The following is an 18072-nucleotide window of genomic DNA, read 5'->3' as shown; positions in this document are numbered from 1 at the left end:
CTTTGTTCTTCTTGGTGATTTCTATGTTAATTATTCACCCCCACCCCCCCCGCCTACAGACTTCTGAGTTATTGTGTTAATAAGAGATATGAACATCAGCTTACATAGTCTGAATAAAGTGCAAAATGAAATTATACTATTTGTATTTAATGTATATTTTAATATTATTTGTATATGTATACAAAATAACAGAAAATTAATCAAATGTATGAATCAAATAGAATAAAAATCATTTAAAAAGAAGACATCTGCAATATGAAATGCATTATCTGCTGTATAAAATAGATTTGAAGATGAATAAAACATCGTAGAAATATAGGAATTCAGTTTAAAGTAATGAGATGAATACGGCAAAATATAGAAAAAATCACTTTCTCCACAAAATGTCATTTCCTAATTCATATGAGTCATACATACTGTGTGAACAAAAAAAATAGCATAAGATGAATCTTGGTTAGCCTAAAATGGATATAGTTTCATTATTTTTGTTTGGCCTGAGAGTTTATCACACTTAGGCTTTTTATTCAAATACCGCGCTGTTGCACATATGGACGCCTCTAATGAGGCTAGAGGGGTGCCGGGACCCGACCCAGGCTCCTCCAGTGTCTGCTCCTACTGTACCTCTGAAGGGAGGCTTTGACCCCAGGCCTACTGAGAAAAGGTTGCAGGTGAATCAGCCACCAGCGTATGCCGCCGTGACACTGCCGGTCCTGCCCAGAACCCCGAGGTGGGCACTAGTCCGGGCACATCTGCTCCATGCCTAATTAGTATCATTGTAGACGAGGGCTTAAGGCTGGGCCTTGGTTAATAGCAGCCTGTTGCTCGGGGAAACAGTCTGGCTCCTGTAAGCAGCTTCTTTGCAGGTCTGCTCATCTAATAATCTGGTGCAGAAGAGCATGGTAAAAACACACTCTGTGCTGGTGGCTGGACCCTCAGCGTGGTCAGGTGATAGGGTCATCAATTAGAAACATGTTGTGACAATTTCTCTTCATCTTTTACTAGTCAATAAAGATGCCTTTCCCTACTTTTACAAATGTGGGCTCCTTAATAGATATACATGTATTATATTTTATTTTAAGAATGTATTTTAATGAACCACATTAAGTGTAGTTTTATAGAACTTGTAAAAACTTCTTGCAAAGCTACTTAAAACAAGAAAACAACAACATGAGTACAAGTTTAAAAATAGACAAAAGAACAAAACATCAACTCTGCTTCAAGTGGATCACTACATGGTAATGCAGTCCCTACTTTTCAATTAAAAATGCATTTCCATTCCACATATTTGTGATTGTTATGTTTTGCACAACCAAAGTTAAATAAAGGCATGAAATGGTAGGAAAATATATGTCAACACACAATGGCATGCTTTACTAAATGGTAGTGTTAAGTATACTACACGAGCCTTAAGTAAATGTGCTAAAACATACAAAACCACTGCTGTGGTTCTTTGAGGAAACTTGACCTCAGACACTTTATTACATAGTTGGCAGACTTGTGGTCCTGAATTAAGACATAAAGATGTAGGTTTGGATGGGGTTTTGCTCCCAATCAGCTTATGGTGGCATGGCGCGACATACAATAACAGATTGAAGATTGAATGTTGGTCGGGTGAGATGTTTGGCTTTAATGCACCAAGACTTAATTCTCACCAGGGGGTAAAACACTATGGATTTCCACCTCCCTGCTTCACAGAGACCATAGACAGCATGCCCTGTTTTTAATGAAGAGATGTGTTGCTTGTGCCAAGAGAGATTATCTTTTAAAACATTGGCCTGCTTTGGCGCAGTTTGGTTCCTGAATAACCATGACCAAAATATGTCAGAGTAATGAGATCTGCATACATTCTGTGTATTGTGGCGTATATTGCATCATGTTGGTATTCAGTTAATGCCAACAGTATGATTTGGGATCTTGAATATGAGATATCAGGTTTAATTCAGATAACCTTTTTCTAGATTTTTAAAAAGCAATCCTGCATTTTTGTGTGTATATAGATAGAAATTAGCATCAAAAAGTGGTAAGCTTGATGTATAAATATAAAAATTGCAAAAGTGAGAAGTTAAGAGGAACAAAGCTTTTCTATCCTCTCAGGAATGCAGTCCTAAAATGTTTTTAATTTTGCAACAAGTAACACAGAACGTCAAAAAACAGCAACCCATTATCAGCAGGATTTTATTTTTCTTCACGTTGCCTCTACATGGCCACATATGCTTGTGTCCTCACTAAAACCTTTTTGGCACAAGTCCAAGTGTCCCGCCCCCCCCCCCCCAAGTTATCCTTGCAGGATGGACATGGCACGACATTGTGGCCATGTGGCCAGCAGGAGGCTGTATTTAAGCCGGGGCAGCTCTGAAATGGGCCATAAAACCTAGCCAGCATGTCTGGCTCCCCATGAGGCAGCGGGCCTAAGTACTCATTGACAAGACTCCAACATCCCTGACTTCCCAGAGAGAGAGCGGCAGAGGAAATAATACAAGGAGTAAAAAAGCAGCAGACAAAGATGAGGTGCAGACAGGAGGCGGGTGTGTGGCCTATATAGACAGACTGTTTTATAACTGTTAGCACTAATGCTTTCAATCCACAACATGTAGCTGCTTCTCACACTTTCCCACTGCTACACACTCACTGCCATTGTAATCTTTTTTAATTTGTTTTTCAGCACATTTTCACTTAATGAGATAGCTCCTTGACTGCGTATTTAAAGTACCTCAGGGAATATGCCACATTTTGAGACCACATGGCAGCCATGACATTTACATGTTCCCACTTCACACATCCTTCCCACTTCATCGGCTTTCTGAAAACATCACTCACCCTGAATTATGTCACGAAATGCCTCAACCAACTTCAAGATCGTAGTAACTGAGCTAATGAAGTCAGTTTACAGACTTGTTTTTACGACATGCAGTTCACACTCGCTTCCTTGCCGCTGAGTTGAGAGGCGGACCAGTGAGGCAAAATGTGTACCATGTGTTCAAGGCGGTAAATTTATCGTCCAATAGATGAACAAGTAACAGTTCTGGTCTGTCATGGGATGACAGGGCATAACCTGTTCTACCTGCCCCTCAAAAGACTGCATGATGGACGAGTCGCTTCCATTTCATTATCAAATTGGCAATGATGAATAATTGGTGGCATCTGTGAAAAGACAAAAGAGAGTTTCGATTGCTGCCAGGCGGGCATCCATGGCTCTGTGGCAACTGTGGCAGAGTGGTGAGAGGGAGATGATTTACGATCCAGCGGTATTTTACACAGGGCAATTTGGCAACGGCTGTAAGTCACAGCAACCAGTTTTCATGTGGTTTTCCATACATTATGAGGTAAATCCCAGATTTTTACAGTTCCAGGAAGCCTACACAAGCGAGAAATGATTTGGCTTAAACTAAACATGACTGTTTTGCATGGCCCTCTTAGGTGCTTTCAGTAACCAGGGATACTAGGGCTCCCTAGACTCTCTCTTATTTTAATTGACTTTGGCCTGCAGGAGACTTGTGTCCATTCAAACCGTTCTGGGCAGAGAGAGAGGAGGGAGGGAGGAACCGAATGTGAATAGAGCTCCCTCAGAAACTAAAGAGTGCAACCCACTAGAGCCGTTCTTGTTAGTTTGCTCATGGTCTTTGTTCTCCTCTCAGCCCTTCTGGCTAAATGTCTTTAAACAAGCCGTTTGGGAGCTGTGATTCTTTCCAACAGGTTTATTGCAAAAATTGGACTGCGATTTAATAGTTAGTTTGGGAATAAGTAAGGAAGTGCTGCTGATAATGTGAGAGTGATGTGATGACTGGATATAATGCTGTACGTCCGTGTGGATGTTAGTGTCCGAGCCATGTGGGACAATGCCAGGAGGGAGTGCAGGGTGGACAAGGGAGCAGGTGTCTATTAGATACAGACCAGAGAGGGAGGGAGGGGAGGGAGGGGTGAGGATCATAAGAGCTCTTGGCATCTGCCTTACCTGCTGCCTCCACTATGTCCCCCTGCCAGTAAAGGGAGGGAAAGAGGGAGGGGAAAAAGTATTGGAAAATGTTCTGGAGAAGGCAGTGAAGGAGCGACCTTTAAAAATCATGTTGTGTTTGTAGGGTTATCCTCTCCCACCGGTTGCTGTTGCAGCAATAAAAGACACTCATTTTATTTAAGCCTTCACATTAAAACAACACATGAATGGAATTTAATTTGTTGTGCTCAAAGTATTGAAAAAATGAACATGTTTTCGATAGCATATATACAAATGTATTTATATTTGAAGTAGGGGGATAATGGGCATCTTACCTTTGATACCTGAAGATGCTGGTACACTGCTACAATAAACAGCTGTGTTAATTATCCTATGGTCGCAGCTTATTTGTGATACAAATGACATTGGGAACAACTGATACATGACTGATAGGACTTTCTTTTGGCATTTTTCGTTATCTTTGCCTTAAAAACTTTAGAACACAACAGCTCAAACTGACCAGTCACAATTCTTGCAGTATGTGGTATAGCTGCCATTACCCCAGCGTGTAGTTACATGTTTTGATTGTTCAACAAACTTCTTTAATTTGGGTAAAAATTACTTTCTTCGTGAAAGACCTACAGCATTTCTTTCCACATTTTCCAACAGTTGGATGGATATATTTTTGTGTAGCAACAAATAAGAAACTGTTCACTACCATTTTAACAGGGCAGACACAGGTATCTCCAAACAAACCGCTAAACGCCAAAGGCACCATGTCATTTGGGTGTACTGACCCTTTAATCCTGAGGCCCTTTTCTTTTGCTAGAGCCGAAAGAGGCAAAATGGAGGCATTTAATCAGCACAGTTTATCTCTGTTCCTGCTGTCTGAATGTGTGGGGAAAGTTGGGGTGGGGGAGAATTATCATTGGAAAGAGCATTGAACAACTGTCAGCGATGCAGTCCATGTCATTTGTCATGTCTCCCTGGGGCTTTATGACGGAGAGTGAAGCTGGAAGCTGCGGGCCCTGCCACTGAACCACCCATCTCGTCCCAGCAGATGCATTTACCGCCCTTCACTGTGGCTGACCATCAGGCCGCACAGCTGAGCTCCAGAATATCAATACGGCTCAGACTCAGCCGGGCTCCTGGGACTATCCACAAGGCAAACAGGATAGGCTCCTCTCCTTATGGAAGACAGAGACCCATAGTCACCAGGGAAAGCAATGTAAACAGAGCAAAAAGATTCTCTGTAGCAGCAAATGGCACTTTGATTCAACAGTTGTGGTGATTTGGAAGAGCTACACCTGAAACTATTGTATCCACTTCTGGCTCTTCTCCGGGTGAACACAGATGAGTGTATGAAAGGGTCGTCTGTGGGATGAGAGGACAAAAAACACTAATACTTTTGTGTTCATCCGCTCTGTCCTGAGAGATGCTTAGGTGAAGGAGGGAGAAACTCTGAGGAGTAAGGTGTTCCTCCTCCTGTCATATGAAACCTGAAGTTTATCCTCTGAGTCAATGACAGAGCGCCTCTCCTTTAAACAGGCTGGTGCTCAGCCGAGGTGATAATTTAGTGTGGTGATAAGCCCTTTATCTAATGGTGGGGTAAAGTAATTCCTATTTAAGTGGCAGCACTGGTGTTTTTCTTTCTCTCTGCTGTTTTTCCTCTATTACTCTTTAACATATTTTGTCATTTTGCTGCTTGTCTGCGGCTGTTTATCAGCATCAGTGTGAAATGAGGATACCGTCCCTGCAGCCAGACGGCCTCTCAGTGCCACAGTTAGGGGATAAATTGTGGAGACATGTTTATCAACATAGAAGAAGTGCAAGTTACCCCTTGTTGGAAGAGAATAATGGGACCTAATTGAGCTGTAACATGCTGGCTGATCGCCAGACCCTTGAATTGAAAACTCAATCCATCAGAAGGGGGTCCGGGGAGAGGGAGGGTGCTGTTGAAACACTGGAGGACGTTCTAACATAGATGTGAAACTCGTAAACCTATTAGCCGTACTTGGACGCGGTTCCATTTAATTAAAGCTAACCTACAAATCTGTGCATCTACGTGCCAGTGTGATGTTTTTCAGGAGAACAGCACCTGAGAGGCCTTTTCTGTCAACCAAAGCACAGCCGCGGTGAAGTCAGATCAATCCTCAGGAGGAGTAGCACAGCCGGTCTCCTGGCACCTGCCTTGCCAAGAACAGGAGGCAGGAAGGAGGAGGGGGGGAGAAAGAGAGAGAAAAAGACAGGGAGCATGGGTGGGAAGGAGGAAAAACCCAGCTGCCTCTGCGACTGAGCCCCGTGCTGCTTTTAAAGGAGTGGGAGGGAGGGGAGGGAGAGGAGAGGGAGAGGCAGAGAGACTGCTGGCACCATCTGTACATGTCTTTTGTATTCCAGCCCTCATCTTTACACAGAGCGAGGCTGGTGTGCTCAGTGTTCAAATGAAAGGAGAGGACGTGCCTTTTGGGGTGCGATGCTCTGAGAGGAGAAGGTGTGTGTGTGTGTGTGTGTGTGTGTGTGTGTGTGTGTGTGTGTGTGTGTGTGTGTGTGTGTGTGTGTGTGTGTGTGTGTGTGTGTGTGTGTGTGTGTGTGTGTGTGTGTGTGTGTGTGTGTGTGTGTGTGTGTGTGTGTGTGTGTGTGTGTGTGTGTGTGTGTGTGTGTGTGTGTGTGTGTGTGTGTGTGTGTGTGTGTGTGTGTGTGTTTTGTCCTTCGGAAATTCAGCGCCACTCAGAGGACATCTCATGTCCTATTTATTTTACCTCTATGGTGTAAGCCAGTGTGGTGTCTCTCCTTGTGTGTGTGTCAGTAGGCTCTGTTTGCAAGCACTCATGTGTGGTCAATTCTCTGGGTTGCCATTTTTGTGATGGGAGTCAGAAGCTTTTGTTTGTTCCTTCCTCCCATCAGCCCCATTAGCCTGATGCCTCCTCTCTCACTGACTCACTCAACCTTTTTATCTCTCTTCTTCTCTGTCACTGTCTGTCTCTCTCCCCTCTGTGTAATATCTGCTGTGGCGGCCGTCCTTGCATGTGGCAGCAGGGTGGATCTGCCTGCAAGGACAAGGCTGCACTGTCTGCTGTCATATTGACGTGGCTTTTTTTGCGCGAACTGCAGCTAAAAATCACCACGCTCTCTTTCCCCCCCTTCCTTCCCCCTCACTCGTCACTCGTTAGTCTCTGTAGAAGTGCTGTGAATCATAAGAGGAGGTGGTTACCCTGCTCTTTGATTGAATCCACATTCCCACAGAGAGAAGCTAGAAGGAGGCAGGGAGAGGGAGAGAAAAAGCAAAAGTGAGTCTTTTGTAGTCGGCACTGTACAAAACATGCGCTGCAGATGAGAAGCATATGATTCGATCAAACACACTCTGTGGTGGCTACCTAACCAAGTGGTATGTAGGAAAGAGGAGAGAAGGGCTGGAGTCTATTTGTGGGCCCAGAGTGAACCCTAGTGGCCGAGAGATGCAGTGACATGCTGGATTTCAAGCTGCTCTTTGGTATTGCAGCATAAAGGAGCCCAAACATTACGCAATTTATTCTTTATTTTTAATCCTATGTAAAGTTGATTTGTGTGTTGAAATGTTACACGGTGAGCTGCTCATCAACTGGCAAAATTGTCTTTCTCACTTTACTTATTTCGCTTTAATGCATTCATTTCCCAGTAAAAGGCTTCATGTCCATTTCTAATAAATGACAATCACAACTAGTTGGGTGGTGATGAACACAAACTAAAATGTGGCGGACTGTAAACAGGTAGCTAGTGTGAAACCTTGCTGCTAGCATCGACATTGATAAGTAATATATTTAACTTCTACAGTACAATAAACATAAACCAAATCCTAAGAAGTTCATAATCAGAATAACATTTTTTATTTGTAAAAAAATGTAATCCAGATAAGCCAACAAACTAAAAGAACATTGTTTACCAGCAGATAATTCAGAAAAGGTCCTCAATTGTCTTTTTTATTTTAAATGTTTTTAGTATTTCCTATTTTAGTGTGAACTGTATGTTTTTCATGTTTTATGTTCTAGCAATCCCCAATTTGTCAGTGTATTTTGCATAGAGACACACATCATTTTGTCAGTCAGGCTTGTTTTCAGAAGCTTCTGTTCCTACGTTGTTGTTTTGTCTGCCCTCGTCTCCTCACATAATCCATTCTTGCAGGTTTTTGCAGCACTTGCACTAGAGGGCCATTACCTCTGCATTTATTTCTCACAGGATTTCACTAATGCACTCTTCCTCTGCTCTCTTTCCAGCTCTTCTGTCCTCGTGGTGTGAGGAACTTGGACGCCTCCTCCTCCTCCGTCACCAGAAGAGCAGGCAGAACGAGCCTCCGGGAAAAGTGCCCATGCAGCCCCCCATGAGTTCCATGAAGCCCGGCCTCTCACACGGGTCAGTGTTCACACTGCTGCGCTTTTTGGCTTGAGTGTGAGATGTGTTTGTATGTGTGTGTTAGCTGTGAACAGATAGACCAGGCCCTTTGGGAAAGCCCTTCCTCTCCACATGAAGCCCGGTGTTCCTTATGGATCAGTGGAGAGACAAACTGCCAGACTAACTGCTTATAGCACAGTCAATCGGGACCAAATACCTCACAACCTCTGAAACCTGTAGTTAATAATTACAACACAATGTCTGTGCATTGCAAGAGGAAGAACATGCTTTTATTTTATAATCCTAACAATAAAACCTTTGTGTTTCCCTATCACTCATCAAATGTAAACATACTTACAGACTGTACTTTTGTACGTAGCTAATATTTGTGCAGTGACGCAAGGCACATTTTGTTCTGCTTACATGTTTGTTTATCCATCCTCAGCAGAGATGGGTCTTTTCCATACGACTCAGTTCCCTGGCAACAGACCACCAATCAGCCTCCAGGTTCGTTGTCGGTGGTTACTACTGTGTGGGGCGTGACCAACACGTCGCAAAGCCAGGTGAGATCCCGTACATGTCCAACAAGAGACGAGTGATCTTGTTACAGCACACAACATTTACACAAGTATATCTCTTTGCATGTCCAACAGGTGTTGGGGAACCCCATGGTGAACAACAACAACATGAACCCGGGCGGCAACCCAATGGGCTCGGGTATGTCAGGGAACAATCCCGGGATGAACTCCCAGCAGTTCTCCGGTCCTCAGCAGCAGTTCCCCAACAAGGGCAACTCCAACCAGGGCTACATGCAGCAGGGCATGTATGGACGACCGAACTACCCTGGAGGAGGAAACTTTGGTGGCAAGTAAGTTGACAGAGGGTTTGTGCCGGTTGTTGCATTGATTGAAATTGCTTTCAGAGAAGTTAAAACTCTCCTCCAGCATGAAGGTCTGAGCTCAATTTGTGTTGCTCTTTGTCATAGTTACCCTGGAGGGCCTAACGCTGGACCCGGAGGAATGGGCATGCCTCCACACTCTCGTCCTCCGTCAGACTTCACCCAGCCTGCCGCCGCTGCCGCCGCCGCTGCAGTTGCTGCCGCTGCTGCCACGGCAACCGCCACTGCAACAGCGACAGTAGCTGCAATGCAGGAAACCCAGAACAAGGACATGAACCAATACGGACCGGTAGGACATGACAAACAACTGATAGTCCCTCAATGACTTTAAATAGGAGCAGTAGACTAGGATGGGTTAAATGCAGAGGACAAATTTCATTGTGTGTGCTCTGCTGTGTGCATGTATGTGACTAATAAAGAGGGTTTCATCCTCCGATTCTATCTATCTAGAACTAGAACAGGAAGAGAAGTGAATTTAGGGTTATTTGTAAGTAAGGACAAATCAATGTTAAGTGTGAATAATTAGCTGAAATATGACTTTTGCTAAATAGCTCATTTAGCTGTAACAAATGCTGGGCGTTCTGGTCTTTTGTGACATTTAACTAACATTTTTCCACTTTGACAGTCAACCTGCAGTTGGATGATTGAATCCATTTTGTCTTCCAGATGAGTTCCTCTTTCCAGATGGGACCAAACCAGGCGTACAACAGCCAGTTCATGAACCAGCAAGGACCCCGCGGCCCTCCGACCATTCCTGGGAACATGGGCAGTGGCATGAACGCATCCAACATGAGCGGGCCCCCCATGGGAATGAACCAGCCAAGGGGCCAAGGCATGGGGCCTTTTGGTGCTCACGGCCAAAGGCTGCCCCAGCAAGGCTATGCGGGCCCCCGGCCGCAGGGCATGAGTATGCAGGGCATGAAAAGGCCGTACCCAGGGGAGGTGAGTCGATGTGAATTAAACACCCTCACCTTCAAGATTTAGCTTGTTTGCTGTATGATAAATGTATGTATTCGTCAACCCTGTATCCACAGCCAAACTATGGTGGGCAGCAGTATGGACCAAACAGCCAGTTCCCTACTCAGCAGGGACCATACCCCACACCCAACCCCTCGAGGCCGATGTCATCCCCCACTTACCCCGGCCAGAGGATGCCAGGACAGCAGCTGCAGGGTCAATACCCGCCCCCCAGTGGTGCCATGGGCCAATACTATAAGGTGCAGTAATTTATTGTAATGTATAGACCATGTTTTTGGACAGGATGTAATCCTTTCCACAAGACTGTCCAACTTCAAAATACACACTAAATACTTTTTAAATATATATAAACGTTTTTCAAAAATCAGCAAGGTATACTGTCACTATTTAAAAATATTTTAGTGTACCCCCTTTTTTTGGAGGTAAAACATAATTAACAAACACATATAAGATGTTATTTTGGAAGTGGAAAACTAATTTGTTAATTTCTCTTATCAAATTGCAGCAAGAGCCACCTTTTAATGGCCAAACAAATAACTTCTCTGGGAGTGGATATCAGTACAGCCAGGGTAACATGAATGGGGTAAGTTCATGTTTGTTCTTATTTAGTTTAATCACAATATCATACTCCTGGTTTTGCTACTCACAGTCCCATAAACATTGGATCAACTAATCGATTGTTTTCCATGTAGCCTCCCAGACCGGTGGGTAACTACCCTCACTCCCCAGTGCCAGGCAACCCCACCCCTCCAATGACCCCAGGAAGCAACATCCCTCCATACCTGTCGCCAAACCAGGACGTGAAGCCACCCTTCCCTCCGGACATCAAACCAAATATCAATGCTCTCCCTCCCCCTCCAGGTCAGTGACTGGAAACAATTCAATGCAGGGTCATTTATTGCTTTGAAACTTCATGATAATCTGACTGTGACTCTTCTCCAACCAATGTAGCCAACCAGGAGGAGCTGCGGCTGACGTTCCCTGTGCGAGACGGGGTAGTCTTAGAGCCCTTCAGGCTAGAGCACAACCTGGCTGTCAGCAACCACGTCTTCCACCTACGGCCCTCGGTACACCAGACGCTCATGTGGAGGTAAGACATCACACACTGAATCAACACACAATATTAATAGATATTTGGAGAGGAAAAAAAGTGTATTTTTATTCTGGGGCAATTTTATTTTTTCTATGACTCGGGAATGGTTGGCAATTCATATGGCTAAGAATTAGTCTGGCTCTCTCCTTTCCAATAGAAAAAGTGGTTCTTGGGATCAGGTGGAAAAACAAATATAAATTATTGATAAAATAGTTAAATCCCTGAGTAAGTTCCCGGCCATTGACTCACAAAATACCTGATTTTAAGGAATCTTTATTTCTTTAAATGTTCTTTTTGTCATCTCTGATCATCTGCTCAACAGAAACATTAAGCTTCCAATACAAATCTTGAGTATTATCCATGAGTATTTCATTCCTCTTAACCTTTGGCGAGAAGAACAGGTTGTGCATTCATACTGATAAAACCACCACTATTCCCGGCTAACTTCGAGAAGGTCATTGATGTATTCATTTTCTCTGACTTACATTATTATCATTCTCTACTCCCCTCACAAACAAAAGTCACTCTCCTGTCTGGAGCTTCAACAGCATAAAAAGTCTAGTAGTTAAGATTCATTCTGATGCCAAATAATAACGTCATGCTAGATGTAGCCACCCATCACTGTCAGTCTGTTTGTTTTATTGTTGATTCGGACGAAATATCTCTGTATATTACTCCGTTACACTTCCAAACGTATGTCTGTGTTTACTTGTCTGTTCAGATCGGACCTGGAGCTGCAGTTTAAATGCTACCACCACGAAGACCGTCAGATGAATACCAACTGGCCGGCATCGGTCCAAGTCAGCGTAAATGCCACGCCGCTCACAATCGAACGGGGCGACAATAAGACCTCCCACAAACCCCTGCACTTGAAACACGTATGCCAACCAGGAAGGAACACGATCCAGATCACAGTCACTGCCTGCTGCTGTGTGAGTACACAAGCCTCCAGATTCAAATAATAAAAGACCAACCTTTAAAAAATGATCAATCCAGTTTATTTTGGGTTTGGGATAGGAACAATTGTGTTTTCTCTTGCAGTCGCACTTGTTCGTGCTGCAGCTTGTGCACAGGCCATCAGTCCGCTCTGTCCTCCAGGGCTTACTGAAGAAGAGGCTCCTGCCTGCAGAGCACTGCATCACCAAAGGTATCACCAAAGAACACAGTCACATTTTGCTCCCTTTGTCGTTATCATTCTCAGAGCCCTTGCTTACGCACCATATTTCTCTCCTCTTGCTTTAAAGTTAAGAGGAACTTCAGCAGCGTAGCAGCATCATCGGGGAACACAACGCTCAGCGGAGAGGACGGCATAGAGCAAACAGCTATTAAAGTTTCCCTCAAATGTCCAATCACCTTTCGGCGAATACAGCTTCCAGCAAGAGGACATGACTGCAAACACGTTCAGGTAAACACCTCAGGGATAAACAAACACACTGGGAGTCAGAAAGCCGATGCCTAAAGGGAAAAGTCATATCAAATAATGTCATGGATAACAAATGCAACTCTTTGTTTCTTCTTGCAGTGTTTTGATTTGGAATCATATTTACAACTGAACTGTGAGCGGGGTACATGGCGGTGTCCTGTATGCAAGTAAGTTTGTTAAGCTTAAACAGATAACAGTATTTACCCTGTCTATAGATTTAACTGGAATCCTCATAGTTGTCTCTCTTAACGTTTTAAACCCTGTCTCTCTTCTCTCCTCAGTAAAACAGCGTTGTTAGAGGGACTGGAAGTGGACCAGTATATGTGGGGAATCCTAAATGCGATTCAAAAGTAAGTTTAAAACAAATGTATTGTCCATATAATAAATTCTCTCTTCGTTTCTTGATCTTAACCATTTTATCTGTATTTAACCAGCTCGGAGTTTGAGGAGGTGACCATCGACCCGACATGTAGTTGGCGGCCTGTGGCAATTAAATCTGATATCCACATCAAGGAGGATCCAGATGGACCGCTGGCCAAAAGATTTAAGACTATGAGCCCCAGCCAAATGATCATGCCCAATGTGATGGAGATGATAGCTCAGCTCGGCCCGGGACCGACACCGTACCCGTTATTATCTTCCCAGCAAGGCGGCAACAACAGTGAATATGGCAGCCAAGGTATGTCATAATGAAGTCGTAAATAGACAAAGCCATTTCACCTCAGATGACTCAGTAAAATGTCTAATACAAAAGGAGTCTAAAATAAGTCAAATGTAAGAAATGTACTGACCATGTATTTACTGTTTTTTATTTTGTGTGCTAGGCAACAGTTACCATGGGAACTTTGACTTCCCCCATGGCGCCCCTGGTGGTACATCGATGAATGACTTCATGCACGGTCCCCAGCTGTCACACCCACCTGACATGCCCAACAGCCTGATGAGCCAGGACAAGCTCTCACACAACATGCCTGACTCAGTGAGTTTTCTCCACTCTGTCTTTTTAACCTTATAAGATTTTTGCAGATGTCACTGTTGCTCCCATGTTTATTATTTATTAACTCTTATACTTTATATTAAAAAACTCAAGCTCATTTTTTACCAGCTGCAACACAAAAGGGATGTAAATGTTTCAATGACTATACTTCAATAATAATATTTCACCAAAATGGGCTTTTACATTTTAAATAAGTACAAATTGGAATGCAGGACCTTACTTGAAACAGTGTTTCCACAATCATAAGATGTCATTAAAATGTGAGGAGCCTTTTTATAGACTATATTAGTAACTATCAGTTACAACCCTGGTCTAATTATTTCCCTGTCCCTCCACAGATACCTCACTCTGCAGGCAATGACCAATCACATGGTCCTCTGCAGAGCTTACATGCATCTCCACATCCTGGGAGCCAATCAGGGCAGCAGCTACACCACAGCGGGCCTCCTCAGCCGTCACGACAAGCCCCGCCTCCTCAGCAACATCAGCAACATCAGCAGCATCAGCAACATCAGCAACAACAACCGCCCGGCCCCAACAACCACCCCCACGGCGACCTGTCCTTTAACCCCTCGAGTAGTTTGGACAGCCAAGGAGTGTCGGACATGCCCGAGCCTTCTTTAGACGTGAGTCATGACACACAGCAGAAAATATCAGTCCTTAGTTTGTGTATTCAATGACTAACCGAGATCATTCCTCCTTCCTTACAGCTTCTTCCAGAGCTTGCAAACCCAGACGAGCTGTTGTCGTACCTGGACCCCCCCGACCTTCCCAGCAATAGCAACGATGACCTTCTATCGCTCTTTGAAAACAACTGAGGCAAATCAGACACAAACTTTTCTGACTGCCTGCAGTTTCCCCAAGAACCCCGGGCGGTTGCTCAGTACTTGATAAACACAAAGATGCACTCCCTTTCTCTTCTTCCTCTTGTACAGTTTTCATTGGCCAGCACAGATTGACTGAAAGAGGTTCAAACTCCAAGAAACAGTGGGATGTTGGGGGGGGGGGGGTCCTCTCACACCGTGGCGATACTTTTGAACTGTGCAGCTATACTCAGTTGATTTTTTTTACGCCACACACAGGTGTATGTGAACACATTAGGAACGTGTTGTAGCATTTTTTATCCATGTTTTGTGTCCTTTTGAGAAGAAAAGGAATTCACTGTATAAAACAGAATAATAACTGAAAAAAACCTGCGCTATCTGGCCAGTGTGCGCTATATTCATTTTGTTATTCCAAACTGAGAGGCCACAGCTTCCTGGTGTCACAGCTTCATTCCCCTGACTGGTCTGGTTAGCTGCACTGTTTTGTCCACCACACATCATTTAAAAGCACAAGAGATTTTAGCAATGCAAAAAGAAAAATCTGTCTTTAAAAAAAGAGATTACTAAGATCAGCGTATGTCTGTCCTTGTTTTCTAAATATTTTGGTCAATGTTTTAAAAGGATTTTTGGGAATGATTGGCTTTGTTTACAATTGTGATACATACATATTTTTGTCAAAAATAGATTATACCCCTGCTTTTCAGTCCCCAAAGGGATGACAGCTGGAAGATTTTGGGCCCCACTAAAACAGAAACAAAGTTTATATTGCATACCAAGAATACCTGTTCTTCTACATATTGTATAGTTATTGTCCTCCTGTGCAGAGGAGTGATTTTAATGGAAATAAAAGAAGGATCGGGGTTCCTGTAAAGATTCTGCTGCATTTATTGCTTCCTGCTTTGACTCCTTCCATGCCGCCTGCTCCGCATGAGCCCTGGTGTTGCTCTTGTCAGCATTTTTGCAACGTTGCATATCTCTCCCTGTTAAATGATGTGCTGTTAAAGTAGTCTACAAAGTGCATGTGTGCCAAGCCCTTGTCTAGTGATGTTCCAAGTGGTTAAAAAAAAAAGATAGTGTGGTTTTTATCAGTTGCTGTTTTCATGGCTCTTTTTGTTTGTACATTTGTTTTTGATTTCTGTCAGATTTAGTATGATTTATTTAACACTAACATTGAAGGGATAATGCTGATATCAGTGATACATTTCTCATGTATTTGCTGGATATAATGTATTATGTTTGTTTATTTTCTTGTTTTTGTTGCTGCAAAATTAAACTATATCCATAAATCGTTTGGGATACTGCTCAAAATCACCAAAGTTAGAGGGATGAGGATAAGGAGGTTTGTGTTTGCTTGGTCCTGTGTAAGACTGCGAGTGTGTGCATGTGTGAATGTGAGACTGTGTGAGTGTGTTTTTATTGGTGTGATGGGAAGAAATATTGATTTCAAAGATATAGGGGAGGAAAAAAAACAGTTTATCCATCAATGCTGTTCAAGAAGTGGTTTTTAAAGCAGTATTGGTGCAGACCTTTTGCCACGTTTGTTTTCCAATTCACTTTTGGAGAAGAGTGCTGTTCAGTATGCAAATGTATTATTTTTTAAGAAAAGCTATTGTACTGTAAATATCATTGTGAATATTTTTGTATCATCTTAATAATGTTTGTCCTTTGATCATTAGTCGTCCGACCTAACAACGTATGCTCCCAGACTCCCACCTAACCACTGACTTTGTTTGTAACCAGCGTACGACAGCTCTCTCGCCTCCTCGTTGTAAGGAAGCCAGTCCAAATGTCTCATAAGCTATTTCCTGCAGGTCGCCGTGCTTTCTCGTCACTTTCCTCCCAGTGCACTCTGTCTCACGCCTGTCGTTTACAGACAGGTGTCCAATTTTTATGTGTCCCGTCTTCCCTGCATCAGCTCACGGTGATTGTGTAGCATCATTTCAGTTTTCAGATGTCAAGCTTGCAATATTTTCTTTCATGCTAAGATGTATTTGATTGAAAAGTTTGTGCACTCATGAATTTATCTTAACATTTTATCAGTGATACAAAACGGTAATGGTTTTTAAAAAAACTTGGTATCAGCTGGCTTTCAGTGTAATTAGTGGGCTATGTGAATATCATAATTGTTGCTAATTGTCAATACACAGTGGTATTTTAAAGTTATATCACAACCATATTTGAAAGAAATCCACAATATTGTTTATATTTTTGTTAAAGAAAATGTTGCTTTTTTAAAAGGCACGAGACCATATACATTTTTATCCCCTTATTTTGTTTTTTGGTAAATTATTTTGTATTGGTTTTTCCTATTGATCTGTAAGGCTAAAAATCCAATTTCTTTGAACTGTAGCGTTGTGCTGATTTAACCACCCTGGTTTAATGTAAAGAATATTTTAAATGTCATTTATAAAATATTATTTGTACCAGTTCAGCACACTGGCATGTTGTTTCATATTTATGTCAAAAAGAGACATCAAATAATCTCCCTTGAAGTTATACACAGCCCCATTTTCATCTTTTTTTATCTGAATAGAAACTTTTTGTTCAGTCTCCGTGAAAGTTTTCATCATTTCACATTTTGTTCTCACTTCCAAGTGAGCTTATTTGGTCTATGAGGCAGCACCCCAAATCTGTTGATGCACAATCACAATAAAAGGGCCATTTCACTTGGGGAAGTTGTTTTTAAAAAATTTAAATGAATTAAAAAATACAGAGAGGAAGGGCACGTTCATCGTTCTGGCCTGGAAAGGATGTTGAGGGCAAGGCTAGATGAAATGTCCCAAGGATGCCTGTATATATGTAAATGATTATAGAGACGTTGAACAGAAATGTATTCATTTTCCCTGGGAATGTGCATTGTTTCTACAGAATAATAAAAAGCTTGCAACCCCTCTACTGGAAGTGGCTAAATATGGAAAATGAAACTTGTTGGTTAGTGTCTGTGGGCATCTTTCAGCATTTTGTTCTCTCTCTGTAATATACTTTCACCTATTTTGTCAGGGGAACTGGGACAGCTATGTTTTATATGTAATATTTAGCCTAAGTGTTTTAGTCTGTCACCTGCATACGCTGAGGTGCTAAAGCTAAAAAAAGGAAGTAAAAACAAGGTTACAAGAACATTCTTTCGCTTGGGTGGAAGGAAAGTGGTGGGAGGGACGGGTCCAAAAGATTGTAACCAAATCCATAGTTTGTACAATTTTTTGATATCATGAGCAGTTGGAAAAATGACACAATCTAAGGTTATTCATGCAATGTGGCCATTGTCTCTATTGTGTACATTGTATGTACAATCATTTCATATTCTAAACTGGTCAGAAAATAAAGGAACTAATTGTGATTTTTAGTCTTGCAGAACTGTATGTAGTTAGATGATGTGACAACCTAATATTTATCTAATAAATACGTATTCAGATGATACCTGTACGTCACTGTGGTCTTGTCTTTTGTGCAGTTGCATCATAGTTTAGACAAGAGGCCTGCCTAAAAACAATATCAACTGATTAAAAACGGAAAGGATAAAAAACAAAAAAACGGTAAACACAAATAAAAAATGTAATTAAAAG

At 42.6% G+C, this 18072-nt stretch overlaps 1 protein-coding gene across 9 annotated transcripts in view; it reads left to right on the top strand.

Moving 5' to 3' along the window:
- The window catches only part of LOC134871152 (zinc finger MIZ domain-containing protein 1-like), a 100860-nt gene extending 82923 nt beyond the window's left edge, over nucleotides 1–17937 (top strand). For 3 of the 9 annotated variants that reach the window (XM_063893770.1, XM_063893773.1, XM_063893777.1), the window contains 18 exons: nucleotides 8182–8317; nucleotides 8742–8859; nucleotides 8950–9164; nucleotides 9282–9483; nucleotides 9861–10136; nucleotides 10229–10411; nucleotides 10678–10755; nucleotides 10865–11033; nucleotides 11124–11262; nucleotides 11987–12197; nucleotides 12283–12412; nucleotides 12510–12670; nucleotides 12788–12855; nucleotides 12970–13038; nucleotides 13123–13367; nucleotides 13513–13667; nucleotides 14024–14311; nucleotides 14396–17937. In XM_063893770.1, the coding sequence (XP_063749840.1) occupies nucleotides 8182–8317; nucleotides 8742–8859; nucleotides 8950–9164; nucleotides 9282–9483; nucleotides 9861–10136; nucleotides 10229–10411; nucleotides 10678–10755; nucleotides 10865–11033; nucleotides 11124–11262; nucleotides 11987–12197; nucleotides 12283–12412; nucleotides 12510–12670; nucleotides 12788–12855; nucleotides 12970–13038; nucleotides 13123–13367; nucleotides 13513–13667; nucleotides 14024–14311; nucleotides 14396–14503 (2951 nt within the window). In that variant the 3' untranslated portion in view covers nucleotides 14504–17937. The remainder of the gene's footprint in view (nucleotides 1–8181; nucleotides 8318–8741; nucleotides 8860–8949; nucleotides 9165–9281; nucleotides 9484–9860; nucleotides 10137–10228; nucleotides 10412–10677; nucleotides 10756–10864; nucleotides 11034–11123; nucleotides 11263–11986; nucleotides 12198–12282; nucleotides 12413–12509; nucleotides 12671–12787; nucleotides 12856–12969; nucleotides 13039–13122; nucleotides 13368–13512; nucleotides 13668–14023; nucleotides 14312–14395) is intronic. The other 6 variants (XM_063893774.1, XM_063893778.1, XM_063893772.1 and 3 more) reach the window with 3 other exon arrangements.
- Nucleotides 17938–18072: the final 135 nt, after the last annotated feature.

Source organism: Eleginops maclovinus, chromosome 10 (genome assembly GCF_036324505.1).
Source record: "Eleginops maclovinus isolate JMC-PN-2008 ecotype Puerto Natales chromosome 10, JC_Emac_rtc_rv5, whole genome shotgun sequence".
In the NCBI taxonomy this organism is placed as follows: Eukaryota; Metazoa; Chordata; class Actinopteri; order Perciformes; family Eleginopidae; genus Eleginops; species Eleginops maclovinus.
The sequence above is the reverse complement of the archived record's forward strand: the minus strand, read 5'-3'. Positions and strand labels throughout refer to the sequence as shown.